Consider the following 16,584-nt stretch of genomic DNA (forward strand, 5'->3'; position numbering starts at 1 on the left):
TGCCTTTGTTGTTTTCATTGGCGTTCTTGTTGTTGTCATTCTTGTTGTTCTTTTTGTCGCGCTTGTTGATTCTGTTTTGGTTGTTTTTGCTTTTATTCTTGTTCTTTTTCTTGTCGTGCTTGTTGTTTCTGGGATGCTTCTTGGTGCTTTTATCGTTCTTGTTGCACTGCATGTTGTTTTTGTTGTTGCTGTTGTTGTTCTTGTTTCTGCTGTGCTTCTTGCGGTTTTTGTTGTTCCTGTTGCGCTCAATGAGTGTTCCGTTTGGATGATGTGAGTCATTGTCACAGTTATTGGTGTCAGTGTCCTTTGTGGTCTCTGCTACATTGAGCGTATCTTCTTGAGAATTGTGAGAATGATCTGATGTTGCATTGATGTTGGTGACATCAGTCATTTGTGGTGGATCGATTCATCTTCTTTGCTTACTTGGTACTCCTCGTCTAGAGTCATTTCTGGTTCACTTGAATCATCATTCATTTCTACGTGCTCCTCTTTTGGAGTCATTTCAGGTTCACTTGAATGATCATTGATTTCTTAGTGCTCCTCTTTTGGAGTCATTTCAGGTTCATTTGAATCATCTGTGATCTCTTTGTGCTCCTTTTCTGGAGTCAAAATCTCCAAGATTTCTATTGACGTAGTCTCTCTGGACTCTTGTTGCTCCTCTTCTGGAGTCAAAATCTTCAGGATTTCTATTGACGTGGTCTCTCTGGATTCTTGATGCTCCTCTCCCGGAGTCAAAATCTTCAAGATTTCAATTGACGTTGTCTCTCTGGACTCATGGGTGGCCGTCCTCTGATTATTGAGTACTTCTGTGCTGACGAGCTGAGATATGTCAGTCTCGCTGTGATCCTGCACATCCTGTATGGGAATTGTGATTTCTTCATCACTTGTCTCACATACAGTGGGTAGGCATTCAGTGTCTTCTTCTGGTGACTCAAATAAGCTTGATAGATTTTCATGGTCTTGTACATGCATGGCGTTCGCTATGGAGTGTTTGCTTGCTTCCATTTTTGAGTCTGTCACCGAGCTGTCTGTGGAGGCTTGCATCACTCTCTTTGTGGAGGCTTGCGTCGCTCTCTTTGTGGAGTCCTTCATCGCTCTCTCTGTGTAGTCCTTCATCGCTCTCTCTGTGGAGTTTGTCATCGCTCTCTCTGTGGAGTCTGCCATCACTCTCTCTGTGGAGTCTGTCATCACTCTCTTTGTGGAGTCGTGCAGTGTTCTCGCTGTAGAGTCGATCTGTGCTCTCTCAACGGAGTCGTTCTGTGCTCTCTGTGTGGCGTCGTCTTCGTCTTGGGTATTGCTGTCATCCAATGTATGGACGATCTGCCCTGGCACCATGGTATTGGATTCATCTACCATGAGAAGAGTCGTATTGAGCTTTTCAACCGTGTTGCTGATGCTGTGATCAGGATCTCCGAATACCTCAGCCATGTCTGAGCAGTATTGTGTGTACTGTTCGTTGGACAAATCATCGCTTTCTGTTTCGGAGTTATGATCGTTCTCTTCATGTTCAATGAACAAATCATCTTGCGTGGAGGCTGGGACCCTTCGTGGTGCGTGGACCACTCTCTGTTTCTTGGCGTGAATACAATAAAGATTATTAATATAAAATGGCTTCCTGACATTATGGAATCTAACAGATTGTGGGGAAAAGGCAACATGCGGAATAATAACAGCGCCAGAAAATTCAGACTGAGATTTTTCTGGTGCAATAGCGTGTAATAAATGGTAACTTGGTATAATAATGCAATTCATTTTATAAATATTGTCATTTTAAAATGTTGTTATTTTATAAATACGGTACCTGAACTGTGAGTTTTAAATATTATCAAAAACTGTATCGAACGTATTTGATTATTGAGCTCAATTGTTTAAAAGTTTTTTCTTGGAATTGCCAGTCACATGAGGCCATAGTAACAGAGTAGACAGGGAAGTTCTTTCAGATTTTGTTTATTGTGTTTAAGGGGAACCTCGATCAAAGCCCAGAGTGCTAAAAGAGATGGCGAGGGAAATTGCAAATGCACTAGTGATAATTTACCAAAATTCACGAGACTCTGGGGTGATCCCGGCGGATTGGAAATTAGCAAACGTGACACCACTGTTTAAAAAAGGAGGTAGGCAGAAAGTGGGTAATTATAGGCCAGTGAGCTTAACTTCGGTAGTAGGGAAGATGCTGGAATCTGTCATCAAGGATGAAATAGCGAGGCATCTGGATGGAAATTGTCCCATTGGACAGACGCAGCATGGGTTCATAAAGGGCAGGTCGTGCCTAACTAATTCAGTGGAATTTTTTGAGGACATTAACAGTGCGGTAGATAACGGGGAGCCAATGGATGTGGTATATCTGGATTTCCAGAAAGCCTTTGACAAGGTGCCACACAAAAGGTTGTTGCATAAGATAAAGATGCATGGCATTAAGGGGAAAGTAGTAGCATGGATCGAGGATTGGTTAATTAATAGAAAGCAAAGAGTGGGGATTAATGGGTGTTTCTCTGGTTGGCAATCAGTAGCTAGTGGTGTCCCTCAGGGATCAGTGTTGGGCCCACAACTGTTCACAATTTACATAGATGATTTGGAGTTGGGGACCAAGGGCAATGTGTCCAAGTTTGCAGACGACACTAAGATAAGTGGTAAAGCAAAAAGTGCAGAGGATACTGGAAGTCTGCAGAGGGATTTGGATAGGCTAAGTGAATGGGCTAGGGTCTGGCAGATGGAATACAATGTTGACAAATGTGAGGTTATCCATTTTGGTAGGAATAACAGCAAAAGGGATTATTATTTAAATGATAAAATATTAAAACATGCTGCTGTGCAGAGAGACCTGGGTGTGCTAGTGCATGAGTCGCAGAAAGTTGGTTTTCAGGTGCAACAGGTGATTAAGAAGGCAAATGGAATTTTGTCCTTCATTGCTACAGGGATGGAGTTTAAGACTAGGGAGGTTATGCTGCAATTGTATAAGGTGTTAGTGAGGTCACACCTGGAGTATTGTGTTCAGTTTTGGTCTCCTTACTTGAGAAAGGACGTACTGGCACTGGAGGGTGTGCAGAGGAGATTCACTAGGTTAATCCCAGAGCTGAAGGGGTTGGATTACGAGGAGAGGTTGAGTAGACTGGGACTGTACTCGTTGGAATTTAGAAGGATGAGGGGGGATCTTATAGAAACATATAAGATTATGAAGGGAATAGATAGGATAGATGCGGGCAGGTTGTTTCCACTGGCGGGTAAAAGCAGAACTAGGGGGCATAGCCTCAAAATAAGGGGAAGTAGATTTAGGACTGAGTTTAGGAGGAACTTCTTCACCCAAAGGGTTGTGAATCTATGGAATTCCTTGCCCAGTGAAGCAGTAGAGGCTCCTTCATTAAATGTTTTTAAGATAAAGACAGATAGTTTTTTGAAGAATAAAGGGATTAAGGATTATGGTGTTCGGGCCGGAAAGTGGAGCTGAGTCCACAAAAGATCAGCCATGATCTCATTGAATGGTGGAGCAGGCTCGAGGGGCCAGATGGCCTACTCCTGCTCCTAGTTCTTATGTTCTTATGTTCTAATATGGAAGGAACAGCAGATTATAGGGAACAGGAACAGCAGGTGCCGAGTGTGAACATCGACCAGTTTGTTTATGTCCTGTATATTCTGTCCAATGCTATTCATGCCATGACAATAACGCTTGATGATTTTGGTCTTTGAATTATCTGATTAACTTTGACATTTTAACATTATTTATTCTGGCTGCACAGTTTTGTAAAGTACACACATTTTGATAAACAAGATATTCAAAAAGTATTTCATAAACTCCACCGATATATAATATTCCTGCAAGATACAATATAGTATAGAACCATAGAAATGTTACAGTGCTGAAAAAGGCCATTCAGCCCATTGTGGTTACTCCACCCCAAAAAAGAGTAAAAAGAAACACGTTTTGTTTCTTTTGTAATATGAAACTGGGTGGAATCCTACCACACCTCCCCGGCAGGATATTCCCTTCCCACCAAAGATGCTGGAATTTGAAACGGTTGGTCCGATTTTACAGCCCCTCCCCCACCGTGAAGGTGTTGGGGGATCAACGGGAAGGGGGTGGGGCCGGTTGTTGGGGTAATGGGGAGGGGGTAAGGAGTGTTAAAGGATCATGGGGAGGGGGTGGAGCAGGATGTTGTGGAGCCATAGGGAGAGGGTGGGGCAGGGAGTTGGGGGCACGGGGAGGAGCTGAAGGGTATTGGGATGTCACGGGGAGGGGGCAGAGTGTTGTGGAGTCATGGGGAGGAGGCAAGCCAGGATGTTGAGGGGTCACGTTAAGGCACAAAGCCTTTATGTTTGTCTTTTTAACATTACTTGTCTCATTGCCAATATTTTCAGTGTGGCCCTGTTTGAATCTGGCCCTTGGTTTCCCTGCCTATCACTGTTCTTATTCCCCTTTCTGTCTTTTGTTTCTGTCCTTGTTTCCTCCTCCTCATCTCCTTGCATAGGTTCCCAACCCCCCTGTCATTTTAGTTTAAACCCACCCCAGTTACTCAGATCTACAATAGTAATATTTGCAAATCGGTATTTATTTGTCTGTTTACTCTGTTCAATGTACAGACGCCTCTCATGGAGGGATCCCACATCTTGTTTGCACCAACCAGTAATGAAGTATTGAAAGGACTAACTCACATAGTGGATCATTTAGTCCTTAGTGCCCAGCGGATACCGAGAATTGAATACCAGCTCTTTCAGGTAACTATCTGGTTCAGTCTGTATCTGCCTCTCAGTAACTGTTCATGTCTTGCCCGTGTACCAGTCATTGGGCTGTTACAGCAGACCCAGTCTGGTGCTGGGTATCTGCTTCCAACAATCAATCTGCTGCCCTTCATACAGGGAACCTGGAGGCTGAATGGAAAATCCCAGTCGGCCTCCACCACCTACCTTTGAAACAGCTCCTACTGAGTTTCATTGACTGTCTGCCTTGTGAGGGTGGGTGGCCTTGCCCAGCCCCCAACACATACCCGCTAAAATGGCTGACGTCGGGAGGAGGATCAGGAATCTAGTTGGCCTTGTCATCTTTTAGCCCCATCCATCCCCTTTCTCAAATTCAGCCCTCTGGGTCTGATTATAACCCACCCCATTATACACAGTTACATCTGACCTTTATATGTGCTGCTGTTAGTCTGCCATATTGGGATTTCCAAATCCATATAAAAAACATATCATTTCATCTCATATCGATTTGTTTTCTAAATGAATCTAAAATAAATTTGTGATCAGCTGCAAGCTTGTGTTTCTCCAGCTGATCTGTTGGGAGCTCGGGAAGGTTTCTCTCATCGTCCTATACGAATGTGGCGACTAGGGGATTTTCACAATAACTTCATTGCAGTGTTAATGTAAACCTACTTGTGACAATAAAGATTATTATTATTACATTTGATCTGCAGGCTATAGATAACCAAGAAATCAAATACATCAGCTCAGTGCGACTTGAAGAGGATATTGTCCTGTGCACTAAAGCAAGACTCCAGGCTGTGGTCACAAACAACAGTCATGGTCCAGTTAGGTAAGAACTGCTTTCATTATGGTAACATTAATATTTGGGATATATTATGTGAGTAATTCAAGACATGACATGTGGTGAGTGAGTGTAACATATTTGGGAGAACAAGCGAGTTTAGACCTTTGGGGCCATGTTTCAAGCATCCACACAACACTCTTGGGAGAGACAAATTGCCGATCAACATAGACTTTATTTGGTGTTGTTATTATTGTTGTTATTGTTGTGATTATCTGCCTCACAACGCCAAGGATCCGGGTTCAATTCTGACCTTGGGTGACTGTGTGAAGATTGCACGTCCTTCCCGTGTCTGCGTGGGTTTCCTCCGGGTGCACCGGTTTCCTCCCACAGTCCAAAGTTGTGCAGGTTAGGTGGATTGGCATGTTAAATTGCCCTTTAGTGTCCGGGGATGTGCAGATTAGGTGGGGTTACAGGGATAGGACGAGTGTAGTGTTCTCACTTGAAGGGTCAGTGTAGACTTGATGGGCCAAATGGTTCCTCACTGCACTGTAGGGATTCTAGGAATAGATTCAAGTGTTGAAATTATTAACATATACAAATGATAGTCTTCGGGGGGACCTGGGTGTGATCTAATGGGGAATACAGAAAGTTAGCATGCAGGTACGGCAAGCAATTAGGAAGGCAAATGGCATGTTGGCCTTTACTGCAAGAGGTTTGGAGTTTTAGAATAAACGGGTGGGATTCTCCGGTCCTACTGCCTTGAGTGGGAGATTTGGATGAGCGCCAAATTCTCTGCCCTCACTATCAGTGGTAGCGGGATAGACTCGCAATGAGAATCCTGACCAGGCGTTTTGCTAGAGTTGTACAGGGCCTTAGTGAAACCACACCCGGAATAGTGAGAGGATGTGAGTACAGGAACAAGGATATCTTGCTGCAATTATACAGGGCCTTGGTGAGACCACACCTGGAATAGTGTGTTCAGTTTTTGTCTCCACCGTTAAGAAAGGATTTACTCACATTGGAGTCTGTATTGTGATTGTTCACTATTGGTCCTTGGGATGAGGGGGCTGTCCTATGATGAGAGGTTGAGTAAACTGGGTTTATTATTCTTTGGAGTTTAGAAGAATGAGAGATGATCTCATTGAAACCTACAAGATTCTGAAGGGGTTTGATAGGGTGGATGCTGAGATTGTTCCCATTGGTCGGTGAATCTAAAACACAAGCAAACAGTGTCAGGATAAGGGGCCAATTATTTTAGGACTGAGATGAGGAGAAAATTCTTCATTCAAAATGGTTGTGAATCTCTGAAATTTTCCACCCCAGAGGATTGTGGATTTGCATTGCTGAATATATTTATGGTCGGTCATCTTTATCAATTATATTGTGGTTTTATTTGAGATGGAAAAATGAACAGTGAGCATCATGGTTTAGGTTAATGTATACTGTATATAAAATGTATAATATATGTAACAATGGCAACACCGACTTCTTGCTCTAAAGATATAAACATTCACTTGAGTTGTTCTTCTGTTTGCTAAGTTGCTAGTGACTTTTTAAAGTCTAACCGAGAGCTGTCAGCTCCAAGATTGCCTTACTGTTTGAAGCTGGTAACATTACCCTTTAAAATCAGGGCCGGGATTCTCCCTTCTGGGGACTAAATCCCCACGCCAGCAGGAGGACCGGCGCCAAACTCCGGCGTCAACATCCCCCGAAAGTGCAGAATTCTCCGCACTTTCGGGGCTAGGTGGACGCCGGAGGGGTTGCCGCCACTTCAGCCGGCTCCAAAGGACCGGCGTGGTCTCACGCATGCGCTAACCGGCCGACATATTTTGCCGCATGCGCCAGCCATGGCAGAGCCCTACAGGGGCCGATGCGGAAGAAAGGAGTGCCCCCATGGAAGAGGCCCGCCCGCAGATTGGTGCCCCGCCCCCCCCCAAGGAATGCCCCCGCCTGCCAGGTCCCGCCGGTACGTGAGTTGAGTGATTCACGCCAGCGGGACTGGCCAAAAACGGACGGCCGCTCAGCCCATCGGGGCCCGGAGAATTGCTGGGGAGCCGCTGCCAATAGCCCCCACCCGTCGCGGCGGGAATCCCGTCCTCGCCTGAAAGACGCCGTCAGAGAATGTGATAGGGGGTCGGAGAATACCACCAGGTCTCTGAACTCGATGGCACAGAGGGTTCTAGCCAATCAATGAAGTTGATGTATTGTTGTAATGAAGCCAGGTTGCTGTTTCTGAGATCTTACTGTGCGTCAATTCCTTGCTGTGTTTCCTGTTAACCGCAGTGGCAACACTCCAAAACTGGTTGCAGTGTTTTGGAATATTCCAAAGTTATTTCTATTGTAATAAGTGTAGGAAATGTCTATATAGAATGTATTATATATTTTGAAGTCCTGGTTTAACAGACCGGCAGTGTGTGTCTGCTAAGGCTGCAATTAAGATGTCATAAAAGTGAGATAATTATTCATTCAACCATGTATTTGTTTACCTATATGGGGTTAATGTAATATTGTATATTTTGGAAGGTTCCCTGGGGTTTAGATAATTGAAGGGTTGTTTTTAGTCACAGTTAAGATGGTCAGTTAGTGGGTTAGAGAGGATGTAATTAATGGGAGGAGCCAAGTCTGTAGCAGGCAGTTTTGGCTGTAGGATTTGTTCGGCTGACAAGGACAGCAGAGTTTCCAGGTTGTGCCTGGACGTGGGTGTCTCTCCTTTTCTGAAAGGAAATCTCTACACAAGGGTACAGAAAGTATCCCTGTGTCTGCTAACTTTATTTACAAGTGGCTTTTGACCTGTAATGGGCTTTGCTTAATTGGAGATAGAGAAGTTATAAGTTAGAAATTAAAGTGTTTCCTTTTATTTAAGAATTATTTAATTGTTAATTGTAAAGCTATTTTCTGTGATATGAATGTGGTTAATTCTGTGTTTAAATAAAAATTTGTTTTAACATAAAAAATACCTATTGGTCAGAGTCATTAATCCTGGGGTGAAGTATCCTTTCTTCACAGTTTTACAAATTGAATAACTGTTTGGGGTTCTCGTCCAGTATCCAAACACATTTTTGGGTCTGTTCCGGGATCTTAACACTATTAGCTGAAGGTTATGTCATCCAGATGATTGAATCTCTCTAAAACATTTTGTAATAGAGATCTCTGGCAATGGCAGGGCTGTTTATGGCGGGAATTCTCCGGCCGGTGGAGAGAAGGGAGAATCCCGCAGCCAACGAATGGTGCGCTGCCGGGAAACACGTGACTGGGGGACTGGAGAATCCAGCCAATGTTTACAAATTGACCCCAGTTTTCATACACGATTAAAGAACAAAGAACAAAGAAAAGTACAGCACAGGCCCTCCAAGCCTGCGCCGACCATGCTGCCCATCAAAACTAAAATCTTCTACACTTCCGGGGTCTGTATCCCTCTATTCCCATCCTATTCATGTATATGTCAAGATGCCCCTTAAACGTCACTATCATCCCTGCTTCCACTGCCTCCTCCGGCAGCGAGATCCAGGCACCCACTACCCTCTGTGTAAAAAACTTGCCTCGCACATCTCTCTAAACCTTGCCCCTCGCACTTTAAACCTATGCCCCCTAGTAATTGACCCCTCTATCCTGGGAAAAAGTCTCTGACTACCCACTCTGTCTATGCCCCATATAATTTTGCAGACCTCTATCAAGTCGCCCCTCAACCTTTTTCGTTCCAGTGAGAACAAATCAAGTTTATTCAAACTCTCCTATAGCTAATGCCGTCCATACCAGGCAATGACCTGTGGACCTGTTTACCAAAATCTCTCTGACTGTCAATACTCTTGAGGGTTCTACCATTCACTGTATATTCCCTACCTGTATTAGACCTTCCAAAATGCATCACCTCACATTCGTCCGAATTAAACTCCATCTGCCATCTCGCCGCCCAAGTTTCCAAATAATCTAAATCCTGCTGTATCCTCTGACAGTCCTCACCGCTATCTGTAATTCCACCAACCTTTGTGTCGTCTGCAAACTTACTAATCAGACCAGTTACATTTTCCTCCAAATCATTTATATATACTACGAACAGCAAAGGTCCCAGCACTGATCCCTGCGGAACACCGCTAGTCACAGCCCTCCAATCAGAAAAGCACCCTTCCATTGCTACTCTCTGCCTTCTATGGCCTAGCCAGTTATGTATCCACCTTGCCAGCTCACCTCTGATTCCATGTGACTTCACCTTTTGCCCCAGTCTGCCATGAGGGACCTTGTCAAAGGCCTTACTGAAGTCCATATAGACAACATCCACTGCCCTACCTGCATCAATCATCATTGTGACCTCCGCGAATAACTCTATCAAGTTAGTGAGACACGATCTCCCCGTCACAAAACCGTGCTGCCTCTTGCTAATACGACCCCTTGCTTCCAAATGGGAGTAGATCCTGTCTCAAAGAATTCTCTCCAGTAATTTCCCTACCATTGACGGAAGGATCACCGGCCTGTAGTTCCCTGGATTATCCTTGCTACCCTTCTTAAACAAAGGAACAACATTGGCTATTCTCCAGTCCTCCGGAACATCACCTAAAGACAGTGAGGATCCAAAGATTTCTGTCAAGGCCTCAGCAATTTCCTCTCTAGCTTCCTTCAGTATTCTGGGGTAGATCCCATCAGGCCCTGGGGACTTATCCACCTTAATATTTTTCAAGACGCCCAACACCTCGTCTTTTTGGATCTCAATGTGACCCAGGCTATCTACACACCCTCCGCCAGACTCAACATCCACCAATTCCTTCTCTTTGGTGAATACTGATGCAAAGTATTCATTTAGTACCTCACCCATTTCCTCTGGCTCCACACATAGATTCCCTCCCCGCCCTTCAGTGGACCAACCCTTTCCCTGGCTATCCTCTTGCTTTTTATGTACGTGTAAAAAGCCTTGGGATTTTCCTCAGCCCTATTTGCCAATGACTTTTCGGGACCCCTTTTAGCTCTCCTGACTCCTTGCTCAAGTTCCTTCCAACTTTCCTTATATTCCACACAGGCTTCATCTGTTCCCAGCCTTGACAAATGCCTCCTTTTCCTTTTTGATGAGGCCTACAATATCCCTCGTTATCCAAGGATCGTGAAATTTGCCATATTTATCCTTCTTCCTCACAGGAACATGCCGGTCCTGAATTCCTTTCAACTGACATATGAATGCCTCCCACACGTCAGATGCTGATTTACCCTCAAACATCCACCCCCAATCTATGTTCTTCAGTTCCCGTCTGATATTGTTATAATTAGCCTTCCCCCAATTTAGCACATTCACCCGAGGACCACTCTTATCCTTGTCCACCAGCACTTTAAAACTTACTGAATTGTGGTCACTGTTCCCGAAATGCTCCCCTACTGAAACTTCTACCACCTGGCCGGACTCATTCCCCAATACCAGGCCCCTTACCTAGTTGGACTATCTACGTATTGTTTTAAGAAGCCCTCCTGGATGCTCCTTACAAACTCTGCCCCGTCCAAGCCCCTCGCACTAAGTGAGTCCCTGTCAATATTGGGGAAGTTAAAGTCTCCCATCACAACAGCCCTGTTGGTTTTACTCCTTTCCAAAATGTGTCTACCTATCTGCTCCTCTATCTCCCACTGGCTGTTGGGTGGCCTGTAGTAAACCCCCAACAGTGTGACTGCCCCTTCTTACATAGAATTTACAGTGCAGAATGAGGCCATTCAGCCCATCGAGTCTGCACCGGCTCTTGGAAAGAGCACCCTACACAAGGTCAACACCTCCACCCTATCCCCATAACCCAGTAACACCACCCAACACTAAGGGCAATTTTGGACACTAAGGGCAATTCATCATAGCCAATCCACCTAACCTGCACATCTTTGGACTGTGGGAGGAAACCGGAGCACCCGGAGGAAACCCACGCACATACGGGGAGGATGTGCAGACTCCGCACAGACAGTGACCCAAGCCGGAATCGAACCTGGGACCCTGGAGCTGTGAAGCAATTGTGCTATCCACAATGCTACCGTGCTGCCCACGTTCTTATTCCTGATCGCTACCCATATAGCCTCGCTGCCCTCTAAGGTGTCCTCCTGCAGTACAGCTATGATATTCTCCTAAGCAGTAGCGCAACTCCTCCAACCCTTTTACATCCCCCTCTATCCCGCCTGAAACATCTAAATCCTGGAACGTTTAGCTGCCAATCCTGTCCTTCCCTCAACCAGGTCTCTGTAATGGCAACAACATCATAGTTCCAAGTACTAATCCAAGCTCTAAGTTCATCTGCCTTATCTGTTATACTTCTTGCATTAAAACATATGCACTTCAGGCCACCAGTCCCGCTGTTTTCAGCAACATCTACCTGTCTGCTCTTCCTCAGAGCCATAGTGGCCCTATTTCCTAGTTCTCCCTCAATTTGTTCACCTTCTGACCTATTGTTCCCATGCCCACCTCCCTGCCATACTAGTTTAAACCCTCCCGTGTGACACTAGCAAACCTCGCGGCCAGGATATTTATGCCTCTCCAGTTTAGATGCAACCTGTCCTTCTTGTACAGGTCACACCTGCCCTGGAAGAGCTCCCAGTGGTCCAGATAACTGAAACCCACCCTCCTCCACCAACTGTTTAGCCACGTGTTTAGCTGCTCTATCTTCCTATTCCTAGCCTCACTGGCACGTGGCACAGGGAGTAATCCCAAGGTTACAACCCTAGAGGTCCTGTCTTTTAATTTCTGCCTAACTCCCTGAACTCCTGCTGCAGGACCTCATCCCCCTTCCTGCCTATGTCGTTAGTACCAATATGTACAATGACCTTTGCCTGTTTGCCCTCCCCCTTCAGGATGCCCGCTACCCGTTCTGAGACATCCTGGATCCTGGCACCAGGGAGGCAACATATCATCCTGGAGTCTCTTTCATGTCCACAGAAGCGCCTATCTGTGGCCCTGACTATAGAGTCCCCTATGACTATTGCTCTTCTGCGCTTTGACCCTTCCTGCTGTACATCAGAGCCAGCCGTGGTGCCACTGCCCTGGCTGCTGCTGTTTTCCCCTGATAGGCTATTCCCCCCGACAGTATCCAAAGGGTGTACCTGTTCGAGAGGGGGACAACCACAGGGGATTCCTGCACTGACTGCCTGCCCCTTCTGGTGGTCACCCATTTCTCTGCCTGCACCTTGGGTGTGACCACATTTATATAACTGCTATCTGTGATGTTTTCCGCCACCTGCATGCTACTAAGTGCATCCAACTGCTGCTCCAACCGAACCATGCAGTCTGTGAGGAGCTCCAGTTGGGTGCACTTTCTGCAGATGAAGCCTCCCGGACCTGTCACATCACACAGTCAGGGCACTGCACCCCTCTAATTGACATTGCGTTAATTAATGAGCAAATTAAATTTAAAATGTTTTTTTTATATGTTACTGTTAGCTATATGTTTCCTAGCACTAGATTTCTACTATAAATGTAAAAGCTAAATATAGTACTCTCCGATCTCTGGCTTAGATACCCCTCTAAATTATGATTAAGTAATTAATTAATTATGTTTGATTAATTTAACAATGTTTAATTTTTAAATTTAGTGCAGATTCCCTATCAGCCAATCAGGTCACAGCTTTCCGGTGATGTCACTTTTCAGTCCCCCCCCCCCCCCCCCCCCCCCCCCCTGTCGGATCACTCAGAACAGCAGAAGATCTATCACTTACCTGTTCCCAAGCTGCTCCCCGGTTCCCTCTCTCTCGCTCCTGAAAATGAAGGCCGCTGGAATCTGGGGGTTTGATTTTATATCACCTACCTTCCCAGGGTGCTCCCTGGTTTTGTCCCTGCTTCCCAGAATGCACTCTGGATTTCACCCTGCTGATTACCAGTTACAAAGCCAAATTACTACACTGCCCAAATTACCAAGTTCCAATTCCCACTCTGGCTGTGTCTCACTCACTCAGGCTGTGTCTCCTTCACTTGCGCAAAGCTACTCATGCTCTTTCAGCTACCAGACCCAATGAAGGTGTTGGCGACCATGGATTCCCATTGGATTGGTCCATGATTAGGCTGGTGAAAATACACCGGTAGTCTGCACAGTATGGCTGACTAGGAATCTCTCTCTCTCTTACTGCCTGCCATCAGGTGAGTATTGGAAGCATTTACAAGCAGATAGCCAATCCACTTGATGACGTTATGAACATACCTTCCATCAAGTCATAAACTGAAGCTGGAACTTCTGGCCCAGATGTAAGGATGCTACCCATTCTACCACAAGACCTCCCTATACAATTGCTACTTAAGATTAACATGTTTGGGTCACAAAAATAATTCACCTTTTGAAGCCAATTTTGTCTGGTTTGAGCCAATAGCTGTCCATGCAGAAATTCTTTGTGGAACTTTGGGTTTAGAATGTTTCAAAATCCCATTCTGGTAACCCTGTTCCCCAAGGATCTATCCCATCATCCCTTCCTTGTTCTCATCTACATGCTGCCCAACTCATCCCATCTTCTGCTGAAACCCAGGACTCTAGATTTGACTATTCCACTCCTCCCATCCTCTACCATCCATTAACTTCAGATCACCCAAAGTTGCTGACTATATCTTAGCGCACACCAAATCCTGTTCAGATATCACTCCTGTGCTCTCTGACTTCACTGGCTCCCTGTCAAGCAACATCTTGATTTTAAAATTCTCATTCTTATTTCAAATTCCTCCCTGCCTTGTCCAGCCCCACAAACCCAAGACATCTGCTCTTCTTCAGTATCCCTGATTTTAATTGTTCCACCATTGGTGGCCGTGCCTTCCAGCTGACTAGGCCCAAATGTTTTGGAATGCCCTGTCTAAGCTCTAAGCCTCTCCACCAGCTTTTCTCCATTAAGGATCTGTTTAAAAACAACTTTTTGATTAAGTTTGGAGTAATGTGAGCTAATACCTCCCCATGTGACCTGGTGTTGTGCCTTATGTTATCATGCAAAGCACTGTCGGATGTTTCATTACTGTCATAATATACACCAGTATATCATGGTGCAGACACACACAGTGGGACCAATCAACACACACAACACCGCAGCCAATCACCAGTGAGAGCACACGCACTATAAAGACAGGGGGCATCAGAGTTCCCGCTCATTCGAGTTGCAGCTAGCTAGGAGGACAGAGCTCATAGCCTGCAACACAGACATTCACCATGTGCTGAGTGCATCGACTGGTTAGGACAAGGCAAAGGTATTTGGTTAAAGCTAGTATTGTATTAACCCACAGCCTAAGTCAGTTTAAATAGTTAATGATTCAATAAAATAGTGTTGCACTATTTCAAGTGTTGGTGACCTGTATGTGATCCAGAACACCCAACACATCATGATACCAGGAGTAGTGGGATGCTAGCACTTCTTAGACCGACCTGCAAGTGATCTGCCTTCCGCCAGCATTCCGTCATCCTGTGGCATGGACAATATCAGCCAGCCGCCACCGCTCCGCATCGCTGGCAACCTCGGGGCCAGCTTGAAGATTTTCAAACAGCACTTCCAGCTCTTCCTCGAAGCCACGGACAGGGAGGGCGCCTCGGACACCAGAAAGATTGCTCTTCTCCTCTCCATGGCCGGGGACCATGCCATCCACAGTTTCAACTCTCTCACCTTTGCAGATGATGAAGACAAGACGAAGTTCAAGACGGTCCTCCTCAAGTTTGACACTCACTGTGGCGTAGAGGTGAATGAAAGTTTTGAACGCTACGTGTTCCAGCAGCGTTTGCAGGGTAAGGATGAACCTTTCCAATCCTTTCTTACGCACCTCCGCATCCTTGCGCAATCTTGCAGCTACGGGCCCACCTCCGACTCCATGATACGCGACCAGATCGTTTTCGGTGTTCAGTCGGACCCCCTACCTCAGCAGCTCCTCAAAGTAAAGCAACTCATCCTAGCGACCGCCATCGAGACCTGTGTCTTACATGAAAACGCCACGAGTCGGTATTCCCATATACAAGCGGCTGAAACGGCGCGGCAAGGTCCCCATGAGGCGGAATGGGTCCAAGTGATTGAGCACCTCCAGGGCCTGAGCCTGGATGAGGGCAGCCATTTTGCGCGCTTTTTGCAGACTCCCACGCTTGTACGCACCAAACGAAGGGACGGTGACGTTGAGGAACGTAATGCTCATGCGCGCATCACACACGACCGAACCGCACATGCGCAGTGGCGCAGCAAATGTGCTGACGTCACGACGTGCTGCAACTGTGGCTCCGCCCATTTAAAGCGGCAATGCCCCGCAAAATCTCGACAATGTCTACGATGTGGAAGACTTGGCCACTATGCTGCCTTCTGCCGAGCAGCTCAGCCTGCCAACTCATATCGCTTCAGCCAGCCTCGTAGGAATGTTCGGGTAATTCAACCCACGGTCACCGAGTCCGATGCGGACCTCCCACACAGTAGTGACACCGAGGACCCGAAGGCGCCTTTTCGAGTCGGTGTCGTAACGAAAAACTGGCTGTCCCCGAAGCAAAAACACCAGCCGCTGTCGGTATACAGCATCGATCCAGACGATGAGTGGAGTGCCACCCTGATGGTCAACCAGAATTCGTCACCCACCTCAGAGACTTAATTTGCAAACTTTGTGGACTTATGGACTTTCTGATTTGTTCTGTTCTTCCGTTGAATCGTTCAAGTGGTTTGTATATAGTGTTCATCTCGTTATTCTTGTGACACACTGTTTTTCTGCACCAGGCCCCTTTCCATGTAAATAGCTTAGTTTTTATGTACACTATTTATTGCCACGCAGGTACATTTTTTATAAAAGGGGGTATGTCATAATATACACCAGTATATCATGGTGCTGACACACATTGATGGACACACATTGGGACCAATCAACACACACAACACCGCAGCCAATCACCAGTGAGAGCACACGCACTATAAAGACAGGGGGCATCAGAGTTCCCGCTCATTCAAGTTGCAGCTAGCTAGGAGGACAGAGCTCACAGCCTGCAACACAGACATTCACCATGTGCTGAGTGCATCAACTGGTTAGGACAAGGCAAAGGTCTTTAGTTATAGCTAGTATCGCATTAACCCACAGCTGTTAGTCAGTTTAAACAGTTAATGATTCAATAAAATAGTTGCACTATTTCAAGTGTTGGTGACCTTTATGTGATCCAGAACACCCTACACGTCAATTA

At 45.9% G+C, this 16,584-nt stretch overlaps 1 protein-coding gene across 1 annotated transcript in view; it reads left to right on the plus strand.

The window, feature by feature from the left end:
* Window positions 1-16,584, plus strand: part of LOC140388180 (dynein axonemal heavy chain 3-like) — a 1,528,048-nt gene that overhangs the window by 373,211 nt on the left and 1,138,253 nt on the right. The window contains exons 12-13 of the mRNA XM_072471941.1: window positions 4,573-4,707; window positions 5,403-5,521. Of these exons, the coding sequence (XP_072328042.1) occupies window positions 4,573-4,707; window positions 5,403-5,521 (254 nt within the window). The remainder of the gene's footprint in view (window positions 1-4,572; window positions 4,708-5,402; window positions 5,522-16,584) is intronic.

This window comes from Scyliorhinus torazame, chromosome 13, assembly GCF_047496885.1.
Source record: "Scyliorhinus torazame isolate Kashiwa2021f chromosome 13, sScyTor2.1, whole genome shotgun sequence".
In the NCBI taxonomy this organism is placed as follows: Eukaryota; Metazoa; Chordata; class Chondrichthyes; order Carcharhiniformes; family Scyliorhinidae; genus Scyliorhinus; species Scyliorhinus torazame.